Genomic DNA, 17,436 nt, shown 5'->3' on the forward strand with positions numbered 1-17,436 from the left:
GTTGGTTTAACTCTCAGGGCCCTGTTCCAACCATCCCACAGCAATGGTTTTCAACCTTTTTGAAGGCCCATTATTTATTGGACATTTGAGCCACAGACCACCATTTGATGAGGTTTAGCTTGTCAGACCCAAAACGTTATTTTTGCTATCGCTGGATATTAAGATTTTGTCCACAATTCCATGCGGTATTGATGTTGGTACCATTAGGAGAGATAACAGGCAAACGAACAAAATATAAATTCTTCTAATCTACATGCACTAATAGTCTAGACTTCTCATAAATTAAGTAATACAGATGTTTAACAATAATATATTATAACTCTTGAGAACGTAAAATGAAACCAAATGGACCTGTAAGGATCCATTTGGTTTCATTTTACACTCTCAACAGTTAAATATCTAAGAATGGTCCATTTGGTTACCAACTCTCCATCATTTAGCTGGGGACTACCTGAATCCCCCTCAAGGACCACTGGTGGTCCCTGGACCATTGATGGAAAACCACTAATCTACAGTAATGTGTATGTTTTAAATGCAGGGCGTGTCTGGGGAGGTATAGGTTAAGGGGTGGTATTAAGCCTCTGAATTAAACAAATTCATTTTCTAAATTAGAGTGTGTGCTACCATTGCTTTTAAGAAGAAGTTATGCCTTGACACCCTAATTTATGACCAAAACACCCATGGGCGATAAATGAATAAACGGGGGCACCAAGTATAAAAATTAAAAATGACAACTGCGCTGCTCAGAAGATAGCAATGACAATGATGTTGCCCCGTGCGCTTTGTACTGGGTGGAAGATAAGGGCCCTCACAATTACAAATGGGTAAGGGTCCATCTGGTTCCATTTCTCAGTTAAATGAGCACTCGGATTGTATTCTGTCAATTCAATTCAGTTCAGTTCAGTTCAGTTCAGTTCAGTTCAGTTCAGTTCAGTTCAGTTCAGTTCAGTTCAGTTCAGTTCAGTTCAATTCAATTCAATTCAATTCAATTCAATTCAATTCAATTCAATTCAGTTCAGTTCAGTTCAGTTCAGTTCAGTTCAGTTCAATTCAATTCAATTCAATTCAATTCAATTCAATTCAATTCAATTCAATTCAATTCAATTCAATTCAATTCAATTAAATTAAATTCAAAAGTATATACAGTTGGAGAGGTACAGTATTTTGTAAACAGAGCTATGTCACATTGCGTCATTATATACATGTTATACAGTGTAAATAAAGCTTTTTTGAAACAAATAGCAGCAATTTTTTGCAGTCACTTTTTTCTCAAGACTATTTAAATAGTATACAAAATAGAAGATTTAAGATGTGTTTTAAAGGTATAGCAGCTCTATTTACAGTTTTACACATGCAGTAGGTCTAGTGGTCTACTTGGTATCATAGTAAGGTGATTGACATTTGCCTCATCCAATGTCAGGTGTCATCAGCGTAAGAAGGAAGGCGAGACTTACTCTCCCCGAGAAGCAGAGATCATAGAGACCAAATACAAACTGGACCAGCTGATCGCTGTGGCTGACCTGGAGCTGAAAGAAGAAAAACTCAACCGGTTAGACATGTGTGTGTGTGTTTGTGCGCGTGTATCTGCATGTTCTCCAACTTTTCAATTCACAAATCTACACACAATTCCTTACCACACACAATATATTTTGGCATTCATGCACAACTTTCGTAGCGGGCTCTTTGATTTAAAAAAAAAAGAAGAAACAAAAGTGCACAAATGTTGCACTTATAAATTACACACACCAAATGTATACATGTTTAAGTGAAATACCAAAAGATAAAACTAATCTCTACTATTCAAAGTCTGTATGCTACAGACTATATATTTTTCACGCAATGTTTTGTTTGGCTATAAAGTTATTTTAATATTAAGGTAGAGAACACTTTTTTTTAAATGAAAGAGGCCTAAATGCACTCACACACCCTGCGACACCCTCGCTACATGTGCACTTTGTCCCATCCAGGGATGCTTTGCTTCTCTCTCACACAGCCCTCTCTCTCACTGCAGGTACTCTTCCTTCTTCTTTAGACGGAAAGAGATATATGTCATCCAGTAAGTTGGTGTGTGTGTGTGTGTGTGTGTGTGTGTGTGTGTGTGTGTGTGTGTGTGTGTGTGTGTGTGTGTGTGTGTGTGCGTGTGCGTGTGCGTGCGTGAGTGCGTGCGTCTAATGTCGTGTAGTATAGATATTAGGGATGTCCCGATCGGATCGGCGATCTGAAATCGGAGTCGATCATGTCATTTTCAAATGATCAGGAGAAATAAATTGGAGATTTTCTTTTTTTTTTTCAATAAAATAGTGTGTCTAAATAGGCTTGTGTCTAATGTAAATCTCAAAGAAAGATGTATAAACAATGATATTTTGTGAAAACTGTCATGTTTGATGTTTGTCCTCCTGGGGCACTAGTTCCAGCAGTGGCAAACACTGCTCTCAAAGATCATGCAACAGACATTCACAGAGGCGTGAAATAGACCCATGATGAAAACGAAGGAATGCAACCCCCACTATGCATGATATGATAATGTCCTATAGGCCTACTATTTATCTCTGAATGATAGCCAAAGCCATGCAAATGGTGTTTTCTCTACAAGAGTTTTAACTTTGACTTCAGTTCCATAAGCTGTATTTGCAAGATTCACTCAATCTAATTAACCAATACATCATTATTTTTTGCTATAATTCCCTGTTTTCACATGACGTGAAAATATTTAAAATCCACAATGACAGTCCTTCTATAGTTCTAATAAAAGTAGTCACATATTTTGCCTTTGAATAATTGAAAGGCAACAGACTAGACTAGAGTGACATACATTTCTCACATGGCACAAATGATCAGAATCGGAACGGGAGCAACATAACTTGATCGGGACACCCCTAATATATATTATTCATTGCATGTGTGTGCGTGCGTGCATGTGGACGTGCGGGCATGTGTGTGTTTGTGGTTACTTCAATTTGTTTATATCATAGTCATCCATCTGTACTTATGGTTGAAGCTAGCTCTGGTCCATAGCCTAATGCACTTTGCTGCCGTTGCATTTAGGCTATGGGACTGTTCTCTTCCTGCCCTCGCATGAAATGCTCTGTAGTGAAAATATTAACGTTTTACCTACTCACCAATACAAAGGTGGCTTGTGTAATTAGAAAGCCTACTTTCCTTAGCACTCTGAGACCCCCACCACACGTATAAAATGTACTTTTTGGCCAGAAAGGGATTTCTTTCTCTCTGAGTATTTATCTTGGAAATATCAGTAGAGGGCGCAGTGGAGTTTTTCTCTGGTAGAAAAAAAATCCCTTTCTGGCCAAAAAGTGCATTTTATACGTGTGGTACCGTCTCAGAGTGCGTCCACTAAGGAAAGTAGGCTTTCTAATTACACAAGCCGCCTTTGTTTTGGTGACTAGGTAAAATGTGCTTAATATTTTCGCTACAGAGGAGAGGCTGGTCTGCATTTCATGCGAGGGCAGGAAGAGAACAGTCCCATAGCCTAAATGCAATGGCAGCAAAGTGCATTAGGGCTATGGAGTCTGGACCAGAGCTAGGTTGAAGCGGGTGTTGCATGATTGTCAGACCGGCCGCTCAGATTAGTTTTGCTTGTGCTCGAGTTGGAACGCATCACTAACGTCGCTCACAGCCGCTTGTTTCATTTCCCCTACAGTGAGTTGTGTTGTCATCCCCGTGCTTAGCAGTCCTGCTGAGTGTGTACATTATCTGCGGAAAGAACATTTTTATGTAACTAGAACTGCAACTGTTGATTATTTTCTTATAGTGACTATTCCAACGATTACTTTTTTAACAAATGCAGAAAAAAACTGAGAGAGGTAAACAGAGTAACAAAAACAAAAATGCAAAAAAAACAACAACACACCCATGCAAGAAGAATGAAAAAAATCCAATACAATCAGTATAAAAATCAGCTCATGGTCACAAACATCATACAGGCAAGACAGGCATGCTAGTCAGGTAACACCTAATCAGATTCAGTCAGGGTTACGATTGTAAGGCGGTCTTCTAACGATTATTCCTACCGCACCGGCCGGTCCTCCCTTAAAGGAGAATTCCATGCTAGAAGGCTTTCTTACCTTTATTTGTAGTTGTTACGTCCCCACCAAAGAGGTCCAGGTGTTATTTTGTGCAAAAGCGCATTATTGGCTATTTCCCCTAATATAAGCCCTCAATGAATTGAATTGAATGGGGCATTGGGGTGTTGTGCTAATTAGCTTATTTCCATCGCTCAAAAATCAATAATGTAAATAAATAGTATCCCAAGCGGCACACTTTACTACTTATTTCGATGGAAATAAGCGAATTAACACAAAAACCCAACCCCCATTGAGGGCTTATATTAGGGGAAATAGCCAATAATGCACTTTTGCACAAAATAACACCTGGACCTCTTTGGTGGGGACGTAACAACTACAAATAAAGGTAAGAAAGCCTTCTAGCATGGAATTCTCCTTTAACCCCATTTTAATATAGGATGTTGATGTCTACAATGACAAAAAAATCTAAATAGATTATTTGATTTTCTGCACAACTAAATATAATATGGCAAAGTAGGGCTAGTTAGTTAGAGTTGTACCAGACCAGTGCACAAGGTGCTGCTGCTGCACCCATGCTCCTCAGTAATAAATAATAAGAGTTGTACCAGTGCACAAGGTGCTGCTGCTGCGACCATGCTCCTCAGTAATAAATAATAAGGGAAGAATGGAGAGTGCAAAGTTACCAGTGATCAACAGCTTCATTCAGTTCTGCTCCCATGTAGACATTCTTCTGAAATAAAACATCAAAGATAGACCTGGATCCTCGCAGTTCCATTTTAAGAGGACTGGAGAAAGAGAGGGTTACATTTCAACTGCTCAAACACAAAATGTTGACTGCCTTTAATGAGGACCCGAGCCAACCTGTGAATAATGCATGCCCGACCATAATTGCAGAGTTAATCACTTTCAACCTGCTTGCATCCCTATTCTGTCAATATAGGGCAAATAGTTTCAAATATTAATAAATAAATAAATCAAATAGTGTTATTATTATGTATGGTATAAGTGTGTGCCGGCTGTGCGATATCCATGCAGTAACGACACATTGCCATGACTTATTTGTGCCTCTATATCTTTTAACACAGGCTCCTGAGCTACAGAAAATCACTCAAGTAAGTCACCTTTTGCATTGAATGTAATTATTTAGCAGCAGTAGGCGTACATTACTGTACAGTATGTGCCGTTCCGGTTTGTATTATGTCTTGTAATCTATAATTAATTTACTATAAATAGTTCTTGGCTGTTGGGGTGATATTTCTTCGGCTCTTTCTCTCTCTCTCTTCCTCTTTGCCAGGCCTGTCAATAAGAAGTCTTTCATGCAGCATGTGGAGGACCTCTGTGCCAATGACAATGCCAAGTTCCAGGAGCAATTTTCTGTATGTAGCTTCATAATCTGATTCATTATGCATTAGGGATAGGGGTTGTATGTGTGTGTGCGTGCGTGTGTACGTGAGCGTGCGTACTAGAGATTTGCACGATATTGAAATCATGACCGATATCCGATCTTAAGGAAAAGGAAAAAAAGTTTTAGTTTTGTTGGTGAAAGTATATGGTAAGCCCCCCTCCTAACTAACAGCTGGCCCTTAAAGAGACATAGACAGGCAGACTGGCTGCTCTGTGAGTACAAAACCATTGACGGTCACATTATTATGGCATTATTGTGGCAGCGGTGGCCGAACGGATAGCGGCGCGGTCTAGATACCGGAAGGTTCCCAGTTCGAACCAGCCGTCCGACACGTTAAAATTACCACCGCTGAAATGCCCTTGAACAAGGCATCAACCACTACGATGAAATGTGTTCTATGAGCAGGGCCTGGCTGGAAACAAGTTCTTGAGCTTAGCCCAGATACCCTGGGTAAATATAGATTTCATTTCATTTCATTTCATTTCATCATCAATATCGGTGAAAATAATCAGGATTATCTTTAGATCGGTTCGATACCGATATGGCATTTTTATGGCCGATATGGCCGATTTCGATATGCTATCGATTATATTGTGCTTCTCTAGCGTGTACTGTACTGTATGTCATGTGTGTGTACACTGCATGCTTGCTGACTTGTCTAGCATCTCTCCCTCTCAGGAGCTGCCTAAGCTGCTACAGGACCTGGCAACCTCAGACGCTGACCTTCCCTGGAACCGATCCAAGAATCGATTCACCAACATCAAACCTTGTAAGTGACGTGAAGCGACAACAAGGATCCAGATCTGCGTGGAACTACATGTATCTAGATTTATTGTACCGGTCTGCCTAATGTCATAATAATAACAACGACAACAATCTTTATTTTTGTAGCACTTTTTTTTAAACAGTTACAAAGTGCTTTACATAACATCAAAGAAAGAAAAAACAAAGCAAACACAATAGAACATAAAACAAGAATGACACGCATATAATTAACAGCCAGGTGAAACAAGCGCTCCGGTGAGCATCTAAACCCCCCCCCCCCCCTTTTGTTTTTTTCCTATGTTTTTTTTTGCCAGGAAAGTGTATGTTTGTCTGTTACAACCTCCCGGCTGTTAGTTTCGTTCGTTTCCGACATTCTTTTATTGGTTCAATCACTGTTTTTGTAATCCAAAAACCAGTTTTTGTAAGCCAATCATGACTATGTCGCGCCAAAGTCCTAAAGCCAACAGCAGCAATCACAAGCCAGTTTTCACCTGGCAAAAAAACAAGGGAAAAATACGGACTAGAAAGGTGCGCTACTCTGAGACAGATCTCCACCAGGCCAGGTTGCCTAACTAGCGGGGTATCAGATGTGGGGTGCAGTCATCAGGACTCAAGGAAGATGTGGGGGAAAGTACTGTTTGTACAACAGACGATGTTGCCTCAATGTGGAGATCGGACGCCGCATTCATGATTTGAGGCATTTTCTGCAAAACAGACCCTTCCTGCAAACTTTGGAAGTAAAGCCAGTGGAATGGAATATAAAAAATATGACACATATGATACATCTCGATGAACGACATTACTCCATAGATGTGTACAGATTTCTGTGACTCTAAACATGTGCATGTCTACTAAACATGTTTCTGCATTGATTGACTGTGTCCAGACAATAACAACAGAGTGAAGCTGCTGTCGGAACCAGGCCTGCCAGGCTCTGACTACATCAATGCCAGCTTCATCTCAGTGAGTACCACTGAAGTTCCATGCAGCTTTTATCATTTGAGGCTGCTTGCCCAAATCAAGTCTGTGCTCTCTTTTTGAGCGTGTCCTTCATGCTTTTATCTCCACACGTTTGGACTACTGCAATGCACTTTATGTTGGCTTAAACCAAACCTCCATAGCACAAATACAACAAATACAAAATGCTGTGGCACGTCTCCTAACTGGAACCCCTAGGCGTCACAACATTGCACCTATTCTGGCCTCTCTTCTGGCTCCCTGTTCGCTTCAGAATAGATTTTAAGAGTTTATTGTTTGTTTTTAAATCACTGAATGGTTTGGCACCTCAGTATCTCATAAAGGGTTATAGACACGTTTAAAGACAAGAGGTGACCCAGCCTTTTCTGTCGTAGCCCCCAAATTGTGGAATGAGCTCCCCTCTCACGTCAAACTGGCCCCCGCCATCGAGACTTTTAAATCTCGCCTTATAAGACCCACCTTCACACCTTGGCTTTTAATTCCGTTTGAGAGTTTCTGTGGTCTATGTTTCTCTGTGACTTTGTTGTTGTTGTGATCTTGCTGTTGTTTGTGTGTTTTAGATTTACAGTTTATTTAGCTTTCTGTACAGCACTTTGTAAACCTTGAGTTGAGAAATGTGCTTTATAAATAAAGTGGATTGGATTGGAGCCCTATAGCAGCCAACCTGCAGGGCCCACTTCCACTCATCTCCTATGACACCAGTTCTGTTAACATGACACCCATCTGCTGTAATTAGAGGAGTCTCTCTCTCTCTCTCTCCCTCCAGGGTTACCTGTGTCCTAATGAGTTCATAGCGACCCAGGGACCCCTGCCTGGCACCGTGGCTGACTTCTGGAGGATGATCTGGGAAACGGGGACTCGCACCATCGCCATGCTCACACAGTGCTATGAGAAAGGCAGGGTATGTCATGGCAGATGTACTGTAATGCCATACAGAAGACACCATCTGTGATGGCATGCAGAGGATGGAGTAGCTTGGTGGATCCGTTTCGTTGGGTACTCCAGTATGTTATAGCACCGTGCGTGCGTGCGTGCGTGCGTGCGTGCGTGCGTGCGTGCGTGCGTGCGTGCGTGCGTGTGTGTGTGTGTATAACCCCTAACCTTGGAAGTCGGATCCGTAAAAGAAATCTTTGTGCGCATTGAAGTGAAAAGTGGATAGAAGGGATAGTATGGGCAGGAGCTATACAGTATATAATAATAATATAAAGTGGATAGAAGGGATAGTATGGGCAGGAGCTATACAGTATAATTATAATGGCTTAAACTACTACTCACATTCACACAACATTCCGACTGCAGTAAGTAACGTTGTCTTGTGTTTGCATTACACATACCTCAGGCAATGTTTTAATAATTGTCTCTTCCAATTCAGCTGATAGATTAAATGGTTGAATCCAACTTTGGCTCGCACCCGGTCAGAAAAACAAGAGATGGACTCTGGTGTTGTCACCACTTATTCACAGTTCAGCAACTCCCCATCGCGTGAGCTGCTCGTCCATTCTATCCACTGTTTCAAATTGGTTTGTTCAGATCAGTGTGTGGTGGCCATCAGACCATGCCAGGCTACACAACATCTAACACTAACATGTTTTCTAGTTGTATGCACAGACAGGTGTCGTGTTCTGCATTGATTGAAGTGCTACAACAGCAGGCATGAATTGCGGAGCACTATATATCATGCTTCAGTCAGACACTCTCGTAAAGATGAAAACTTTATTTATTGCACCGCTATTGCATTATATTTGATGGTGATGTGGCTCTGCTCCCACGAAGTGACACAGATTCCAAATCCCCTGAAGCATCGACATAATGAATCCCTCATAGGGCAAAACCTAAAGATTCTGTGCTATATCTTTATATCTTGCCGCCACTATTTCTTTTGTTTTTCAAGATAGTAAAATAGGCCAAAGAAGTTTAGGGATAAAAGGTATAAGGCACGCCCAAGATAGGGCCATGTTGTATACTGAAACTAGAAAATAGTGCTCCACTCCATGAATGCACAGATTGCACACAGCTTTTGCCACATTAACACATGAATTATCATCTAACACTGCAGAGCCCGGTGTCTAGTCGGTCGGACCCACAGTTGTCCAGAACCGCCCCAAAAAGGCCTCTGCCCGGGCTCTGGACCGGGCCCCTGCCCAGGGTCCATATATGGAGCTGGCCTGTTCTGACTGTGTGTGTGTGTGTGTGTGTGTGTGTGTGTGTGTGTGTGTGTGTGTGTGTGTGTGTGTGTGCGTGTGCGTGTGCGCGTGTGTGCGTGTGTGCGCGTGCGCGTGTGCGTGTTTTGTGCATATGTGCAATTCCAATAGCAGAGTCATATTTGCCACTGCAAACTAATATCCCACTATGTACATGTGCTTGTTTGTGTGTGTGTGTGTGTGTGTGTGCGCGTGTGTGTGCGTGTGCGCGTGCGTGTTTTGTGCATATGTGCAATTCCAATAGCAGAGTCATATTTGCCACTGCAAACTAATATCCCACTATGTACATGTGCTTGTTTGTGTGTGTGTGTGTGTGTGTGTGTGTGTGTGTGTGTGTGTGTATGCGTGCAACATTGTAGAACCGGTGTCACCAGTACTGGCCAGAGGACAACAAGCCGGTGACAGTGTTTGGTGACATTATCATCACCAAACAGGCGGAGGACGTCTATCCGGACTGGACCGTCAGGGCGCTGAAAGTGGAAAGGGTAACGATTTGAGCGATGATGACGCTAACATAACCCTCACACACTGACACGTTGGATCAGATTGGTCTAAGTGAGTGGTTCCCAGGGGTCCTTGAGGGAGTTCCAACATCCTAATACTGTCCAATCTTTAGATAGGGAGGGGGTGCAAATTATGACAGGCAGTTCCTGCTGTCAAAATATGACTCCCCAGTCAAAAAACACTTTGTTTGAAATAGACACTCATGCTTTCTAAGGTGTGATTTGGGGCCCTAAGGATGAATACAAAATGAATATCAACATCGTAAAATAGACACTATTGCTTTCTAGGCCCTACTGCTCTTTGATTTGGTTTGGTTTTAGAGGTGAAAGTGGAGGAGAGTACACAGTACACACTGCGCTGAAGATTGGCTGTGCTCATTTTATTTTGTTTTCATAAGGCCTAGTCCAGTGGTTATCAAAGTGGGGTCCTGCCTGGGACCCCCAGGGGTCCTTGACAGGGTTACAAGGGGTCCCCATCAAAGCTAGTAGTTAAAGCATCAACATCAGGTTAATTTTACATTAGCCATTTCAAATGGCTTAATTTTTATCCCACGATTTTGCAACCCATTTCTTTCACCCAGTGTCAATTATCTAATGTAATCCTGGGCGCTACACTTCTTCTGCCAACCTGGGGGGCAGCGGACTGGCCTCATGCTTCCTTCTATGCATGAGGAGCCGGACGTAGCGCATGGAAGGAACACATTATTCCGACCAGTTCCTTTCCCCTCCATCAGACACGCACGCACGCACGCACGCACGCACGCACGCACGCACGCACGCACGCACGCACGCACGCACGCACACACACACACACACACACACACACACACACACACACACACACACACAATGTACTACTGTATGAAACCATATACAGGTGAAAATAATTGACAGTACAACTGAACTATTTGTGTCTTGTGTCTGGTGTAGTATGGAGACTACATGGTGGTCCGACATTTCAACTACACGTCGTGGCCGGAGCATGGAGTCCCAGAGTCCAGCAGCACGCTCATCCAGTTCGTCAAAGCCGTCCGAGCCAACAGGCATGAGAACAACACCACTATAGTGGTTCACTGCAGGTACAGCACAGCACTGATTTGATTGTGTACTGCGTTATATATATATATTATTGGTTCCTGACATAATGGTCAACATAACATTTGGTTTAAAACTACAGCAGTACATATTCTGATAACGGCCGTAACGGCCGTGTTTTTTCAGTCAATATTACTCAAAGATAACTTCTACAAGGATGATATACGATGTCATGAGAACCTCATGGGTTCTCATGAGAATCAGAATCAGCTTTATTGTCACATCACAGTTTTCCAGGTAAAAAAAGGGGGGTGAAATTTGTTTTGTGCATGGTTCCCGTCGTATAATCTTTCCAAGAAAAACAAAGAAAGAAAGTTTGAGCGCTTTTACCACAAAGGGTACAGGTAAAGGGTTATCTTCTGTGTGGGTCTTAGATATTTACAAGCTTTTGCTACAAACGGTACAACCGAAAGGTCTCTTAGCTTATTTACAAGCTTTTCTACAACTGTACAGCCGTACACAAAACATATTAACACATACAGTAGTACCTGAGATAAAGGTGTGTAAGCATAGCAGCCACTGTGTACTGTGCATTACAGTATACTGTACCTACTGTAGGGACATTAGTCAAGGTGCTAGGACATGGATTAAGGGTAATTTAAGGCGCATAGAGTCAGTGCGTGTCAGCCACATGGAAGGCTGACATTGGTATAATCTATGAGTGGTGAGCCAAAAAAAAGGAAGAAAAAAGTCAAGTACCTTGTCCTTGGTTCACAGAACCCACACTGTTAGCATTAGGATGCACAATCTGCCCGCTCCCTATACCCTGCTAGGCATACAATGTCTATCCATTGTCAGAGACAGGCCTGGGCAGTATTATGCGTGTCTTAAGTACTAGGTCTTATTACTTAACTTAAGACCTGGAGGCGTGATCAATGCCATTTGGCCACTCAGAATAGCCAAATGGCATTGACCACGCATCCAGGTCTTTAAGTTAAGTCATAAGACCTGGTACTTAAGACATGCATAATACTAGGGTGTTTATGACCTTAAAGGCGTAGTGAAACGGAAATGGTGGACATTTTATTTTGAAGTTTCAGACGGTCTCAAGTTGAAACACCGCTATGAAGTTTCTGAACCAATCAGAGCGTCGCATCCCTTCAGGCGATGGGACGGTAGCTAGGGAATGTTGCTATGCTATACGCAGCAGCGTGGTGTGTGTTTGTTTACAAATCAAATAGACAGCCAGCTGTACCAGTTTACTGTTATGTGGCTTATTTCTACCCTATAATGTTTTCAGATACATATTTTAGCGTGATGATTAAGTTGAAACCGAGTAATACACTGTCTGGATGTTATCTGGAATGGGAATAAAAACGGAGGATTTCTGTAATCAATAGCAGCTGTGCTGCACGGATGCGCACATATTGGAGAGGATACGGGTGAGCTTCATTTTTATTGGCTTTTATCGATGTTGGCCTCGACACGTCATCACGCAGCACGTTTTCGTTTTCAGGAAGTAATACAAAATATATTTTTATGGACTTTTGATATAAAAACACAAAAATGAGAATTTTCCCATTTTTTTGGCATCCATTGTTAGGTATGCTCATATGATGACCACGGAGATGGTCTAAAAGTGTGAAAAACGTATTTTTCATTTCACTACACCTTTAAAGCAGGGGTGAGAGAAGGAGAGCTCTGATTGGTATTGTGTCCATTGTCATGCCTCTCCATCATCCTGTAAGTCCAGCTTATGGCCCTGCCGTTGCTGCCAGAAACGTCAGACAGAGAAGCACACAGAGTGGAAATGAAATGAACCACTTGAACCCAAGCCAAAAATTCTGGGAGAAACATTAGCCAAAAATTGCAGAGATACAAGCTGGGCTGTAGCCTGGCTCCAGACCTGAATATATGTTCTGGCGATTATGAGGTGAAACGAAATGAATGTCAGTGAGTGTCAGGTTAGCTTGGCTATTTTTGGCGAAGAAATTGGGTAGTAATGTAGGCAGTCCCACGTACAGAGTAATGTAGGCAGTCCCCGTACAGAGCCACCTCAGGTCCAGTTACTACAGAGGCTTTAAAGTGGCACTATGACACATCTTTTATCATTATAATGTCATTTGTAGTCCAATCTATAATGGTAAAAATACAACTTATACAATTGGGGTGGTTGTATTTTGTCTTCCTGCTCCTCTATTGAGACATTTAGATTGTGTCAAAGGCGACACGAACTTTGACCTGATTGATGGTCAAGATTCAATGTAGAGCAGGCAGGCTCTATTAGTTCAGTGGTAAAAAATATCAGCACTTGCACTGGAATCAGGAATCAAATCCGGGGTAGAAGAGGAAAGTTACACGGTGCAGCTTTAAGTGCTTAATGGTATTGGCATTCATCTCATTATTACCTCACACACAGCAGTTTTTGAGTGGTGCAACCACTCCAAGGAACAGCAATGTCCCTATGGGACTATGTGACTATGTCCCAATGTTTAGAGTACCAGTAGGGGCAAAGGTGGCGCCGTTGTGCCAGAAACAGAGAGAGAGAGATAGTGTTGCACTGTTTGCACTGCAAACAGAGAGAGAGAGAGAGAGAGAGAGAGAGAGAGAGAGAGAGAGAGAGAGAGAGGCAGGGGGAGAGGGGAGAGGGGAGGTGCACCACTCAGTTCACACGGGTGTGATGTTTTGCTTACTCTCTGCTTGTATGCATACTACCTGCACTAATTAGATGTACTTCACCTTAAAGGGCCTTTAAAAACGGGAAGCGAGGAACGCAGGCGTTGTTGCCTGGATCAACGACAGGTCTCCTCCATAGAGTAATACAAGGACAGGTCTCCTCCATAGAGTAATACAAGGATCAACGACAGGTCTCCTCCATAGAGTAATACAAGGACAGGTCTCCTCCATAGAGTAATACAAGGACAGGTCTCCTCCATAGAGTAATACAAGGACAGGTCTCCTCCATAGAGTAATACAAGGATCAACGACAGGTCTCCTCCATAGAGTAATACAAGGACAGGTCTCCTCCATAGAGTAATACAAGGACAGGTCTCCTCCATAGAGTAATACAAGGACAGGTCTCCTCCATAGAGTAATACAAGGACAGGTCTCCTCCATAGAGTAATACAAGGACAGGTCTCCTCCATAGAGTAATACAAGGACAGGTCTCCTCCATAGAGTAATACAAGGACAGGTCTCCTCCATAGAGTAATACAAGGACAGGTCTCCTCCATAGAGTAATACAAGGACAGGTCTCCTCCATAGAGTAATACAAGGACAGGTCTCCTCCATAGAGTAATACAAGGACAGGTCTCCTCCATAGAGTAATACAAGGACAGGTCTCCTCCATAGAGTAATACAAGGACAGGTCTCCTCCATAGAGTAATACAAGGACAGGTCTCCTCCATAGAGTAATACAAGGACAGGTCTCCTCCATAGAGTAATACAAGGACAGGTCTCCTCCATAGAGTAATACAAGGATAGAGACCGAACCGGAGCGTTAGCCCCCCCCCCCCCCCCCCCCGCTATTCATTTCAATAGAAGTTGCTCAGTGGCGTTGTGAAGCACCTGGAAGACTGCCGGAAGTGTAATTATAACTCAATGGCTCGAGCGAGTGGAAGTTTAGCCTGGCCTAGCCCCGGACCTCAAATCTGAGGTCCGGGCTTACGCACGTGACGTCATGAACGTCCGTCCACCTCCATGAAAGTGCTGCAATTCCACATTTCGCCAATAGGTAGTGGCAGCTTCAACGTTGGATAGCCTTACTGGGGGCTTGGTCTCCTCCAGGTCTGCTCAAGAGGGGCGTGACAACGCAAGCGTAAAAAAATATCCAGGTCTGGTGAGTCACAGGCGTGTGCACGAAACGAGCACGTGCGCAACAAATTCACGGGATCGCACTCACGTAAATACGCTTGCGTTGTCACACCGCGACTGCTCCCCAGTGCTCCGTGCAAAAACGCAGTTCTCATTGAAAATGAACTATAGGCGTGTTATATCGCTGGCTGTCCAGTGTCCACCAACTGTTTCCAGGCCATTTTATGTTTTGAGTTGTCTTCAATGAGCGCCATGTATTTACAGTAATGTTACTGTACAAAATGGCAGCAGGACGAGGTGCTGTACTGCACTGAGAAAATCATGAGCATTTGGTGTTTTCATCTTGAAGAGTTGAAATATTTTCTGCTTTGAGTAGAATGCTACGCTCATCTCTGTTGTATCCAATCACACTGAAGTTGGGGCAAGACAAAGAGTTGTTGTTTCACCTTTATTTCACCTTTATTTCTCAACTATCTATTATTATTTGAGAGAATTCCATGCCCACAATGAAAATTAATTTGTGCCCATGGAGAGCACAACTTTGTGCGCCAGTTCAGGTGGTCAAGTCATATACACTGTGATGTGCGGAATATGCAGAAGTACCGTTCACTGTGCCTTCTGTCCATGATATGATACATCACTGCCTTGACCTCTGCGTTTTCAACCAAGCTCTGTGGCTGTTCGACTACTGGCTAATCACTACGGGGCTTTCCGACAGCTGCGGTGAGCAAGGAACGCTCGCTCTCCCTGTAGTTTATCTACCTCTCTCTACCCTTGCTTGATTGTGAGTGTGTGTCTCACTCTGACACATGATATTCATGGCTAAACAACAACAACACGGACGTCGGACAAAACACGGTCAGTATCCAAAGATACATCACTGTCTGCCTTCGTACAAAATGTACGCTTTGTGTGTCTCACTCGGACACACGATATTCACAGAGAAACAACAACAGTACGGACATGTGACGTTAGACGTGAGTGCGCCGCAGGTGCACAAGCTATAGTAACTAATACTCTCATGAATAAATTGCCCAGTCCATCAGGGTTCAATGGAGAAAGACATGTAGAGTCGTTTTATAAACTGAGAAGCCCAGGCCTAAGCATTAAAACAAATGTGACTGAAGAAATTGTACTTAAAAAACTCAAAGCTCGACTAAAACTCTCTAAAGCAATGAGTAGCATCCTTCAGCGTGACGAAGCTGCAGCTGAAGTCATTACACCCTGCATAACTATAACTCAAAGAATAATTCTTCTTCACATAAAAAGGGAAGCAAATTAGATCCTGGGAACTACCGTCCGTTTTTTGTGTTCTGTATCAAAGGTAATAGAAAGGATCATATTATGGACAAATTGTTCATTATTATTAGAATTTCAGTCTGGTTTCAGACAATCCCACTCTACACATACTGTAGGCTACTAGCTCCGTTTGGAACCTCAATATCTACGCTGCTACGCTTTAGCTCCGATATGAGGTTCCGTCCCGTGATATACCTGCACAGGTCGAAATGGGGTCGAGCCGTCCACAATCAGTGGATTAAACCCTTTTCGCAGTGTTTTTCCAAAGAGTAAACATATCATAACCGTGATACAGTTGATAAACTTAAGGCTGGCACGTAAAATTTTAAGTCTGGTGTAAAATAACCGCTTACAAAGCGGTTGTTTGTCAGCCAATACCATGTTTTCCCCGGTTTTCCCAATGCAATCTTACGCGCTATTCATTTCAGTGGAAGTTGCTCAGTGGCGTTTTGAAGCACCCGGAAGAACCGTCTATTTCCGCATTTGACAATGCGGAGCCTTAGAGTATATATTAATAGAGACGGCACCGGATTTCTCCTCCAGTATGCAGTAGGAAGAGTCCCAAACTGAGAAGCGAAGTGAAAAAAAAAGAAAAACTGTTGAATATAGCATCTAGATGGTATCCGGAATGCTCGCCCTCATTTTTTTTCTGCTGACCTTACGCCGACCGCTCGGTGGGGCGCTTCTTGTATTCTTATATTATTTGACTGAGAATAAGGTTAGAAATAAGTTTAGGGTTAGGCATAGTTTTACTGGGGTTACGTTTAGGAATAGGGTTAGCTTTAGGCACCGTTTTACTGAGGTTAAGTTTCTGGTTTAAGGACTTCAGTGTTTTGTACCATACTATACTATAAGTACAGAACAAAGAATGTTTGCTTTTGCCATCTTTGTTGAAGAAGAGTCTGGGCAATTATGATTTAGTCTTACTAGAAACACTAAAAGTTTCTAAATCTTATATTTAGATTTGGTCTGGCTTAATGTAGTTACCTCTGAGGTAAGGTTACTGGATGTCAATGCTTAAAGTGTGATTACCTTTGAGGGGATTAAATTTACCTACACCCATCAAACCCCTTAGTGTCAACCTCAGACCATCAGATCATGGTCTGATTTAGAATCTAAATGGATTTGTGTTTATGCTATTGCCCTGGCTCTGCTCTAATTGAGAGCAATTTAGAGGTTAGTATTCAATGGTTTGTTTACTCCCCTGTTTACCATAAGGATTGGTATTGTTTAGGCCCTGTGGAAATGTGGTGTTTAATTTCAAAATCCACTGCTTCTCTGCAAATCTCCGTTCCCCTTCTGTCCAGGTTTGATTGGATTCTAATCCACAAACTTCCTGGGCACTAATTCCATGTGTCATGAAATGCCGTTTCATGTTGTTTCTTTTGCATTAT

The 17,436-nt window shown here is 42.5% G+C and overlaps 1 protein-coding gene across 1 annotated transcript in view; it reads left to right on the forward strand.

The window, feature by feature from the left end:
* ptprq (protein tyrosine phosphatase receptor type Q) overlaps positions 1-17,436 on the forward strand; it is a gene marked incomplete at its 5' end in the record, with an annotated part of 94,258 nt that overhangs the window by 72,032 nt on the left and 4,790 nt on the right. The window contains 9 exons of the mRNA XM_079502304.1: positions 1,421-1,549; positions 2,012-2,056; positions 5,129-5,155; positions 5,338-5,419; positions 6,127-6,217; positions 7,100-7,176; positions 7,958-8,092; positions 9,752-9,877; positions 10,826-10,974. Of these exons, the coding sequence (XP_079358430.1) occupies positions 1,421-1,549; positions 2,012-2,056; positions 5,129-5,155; positions 5,338-5,419; positions 6,127-6,217; positions 7,100-7,176; positions 7,958-8,092; positions 9,752-9,877; positions 10,826-10,974 (861 nt within the window). The remainder of the gene's footprint in view (positions 1-1,420; positions 1,550-2,011; positions 2,057-5,128; positions 5,156-5,337; positions 5,420-6,126; positions 6,218-7,099; positions 7,177-7,957; positions 8,093-9,751; positions 9,878-10,825; positions 10,975-17,436) is intronic.

This window comes from Electrona antarctica, assembly GCF_951216825.1.
Source record: "Electrona antarctica genome assembly, chromosome: 5".
Classification (NCBI taxonomy): Eukaryota; Metazoa; Chordata; class Actinopteri; order Myctophiformes; family Myctophidae; genus Electrona; species Electrona antarctica.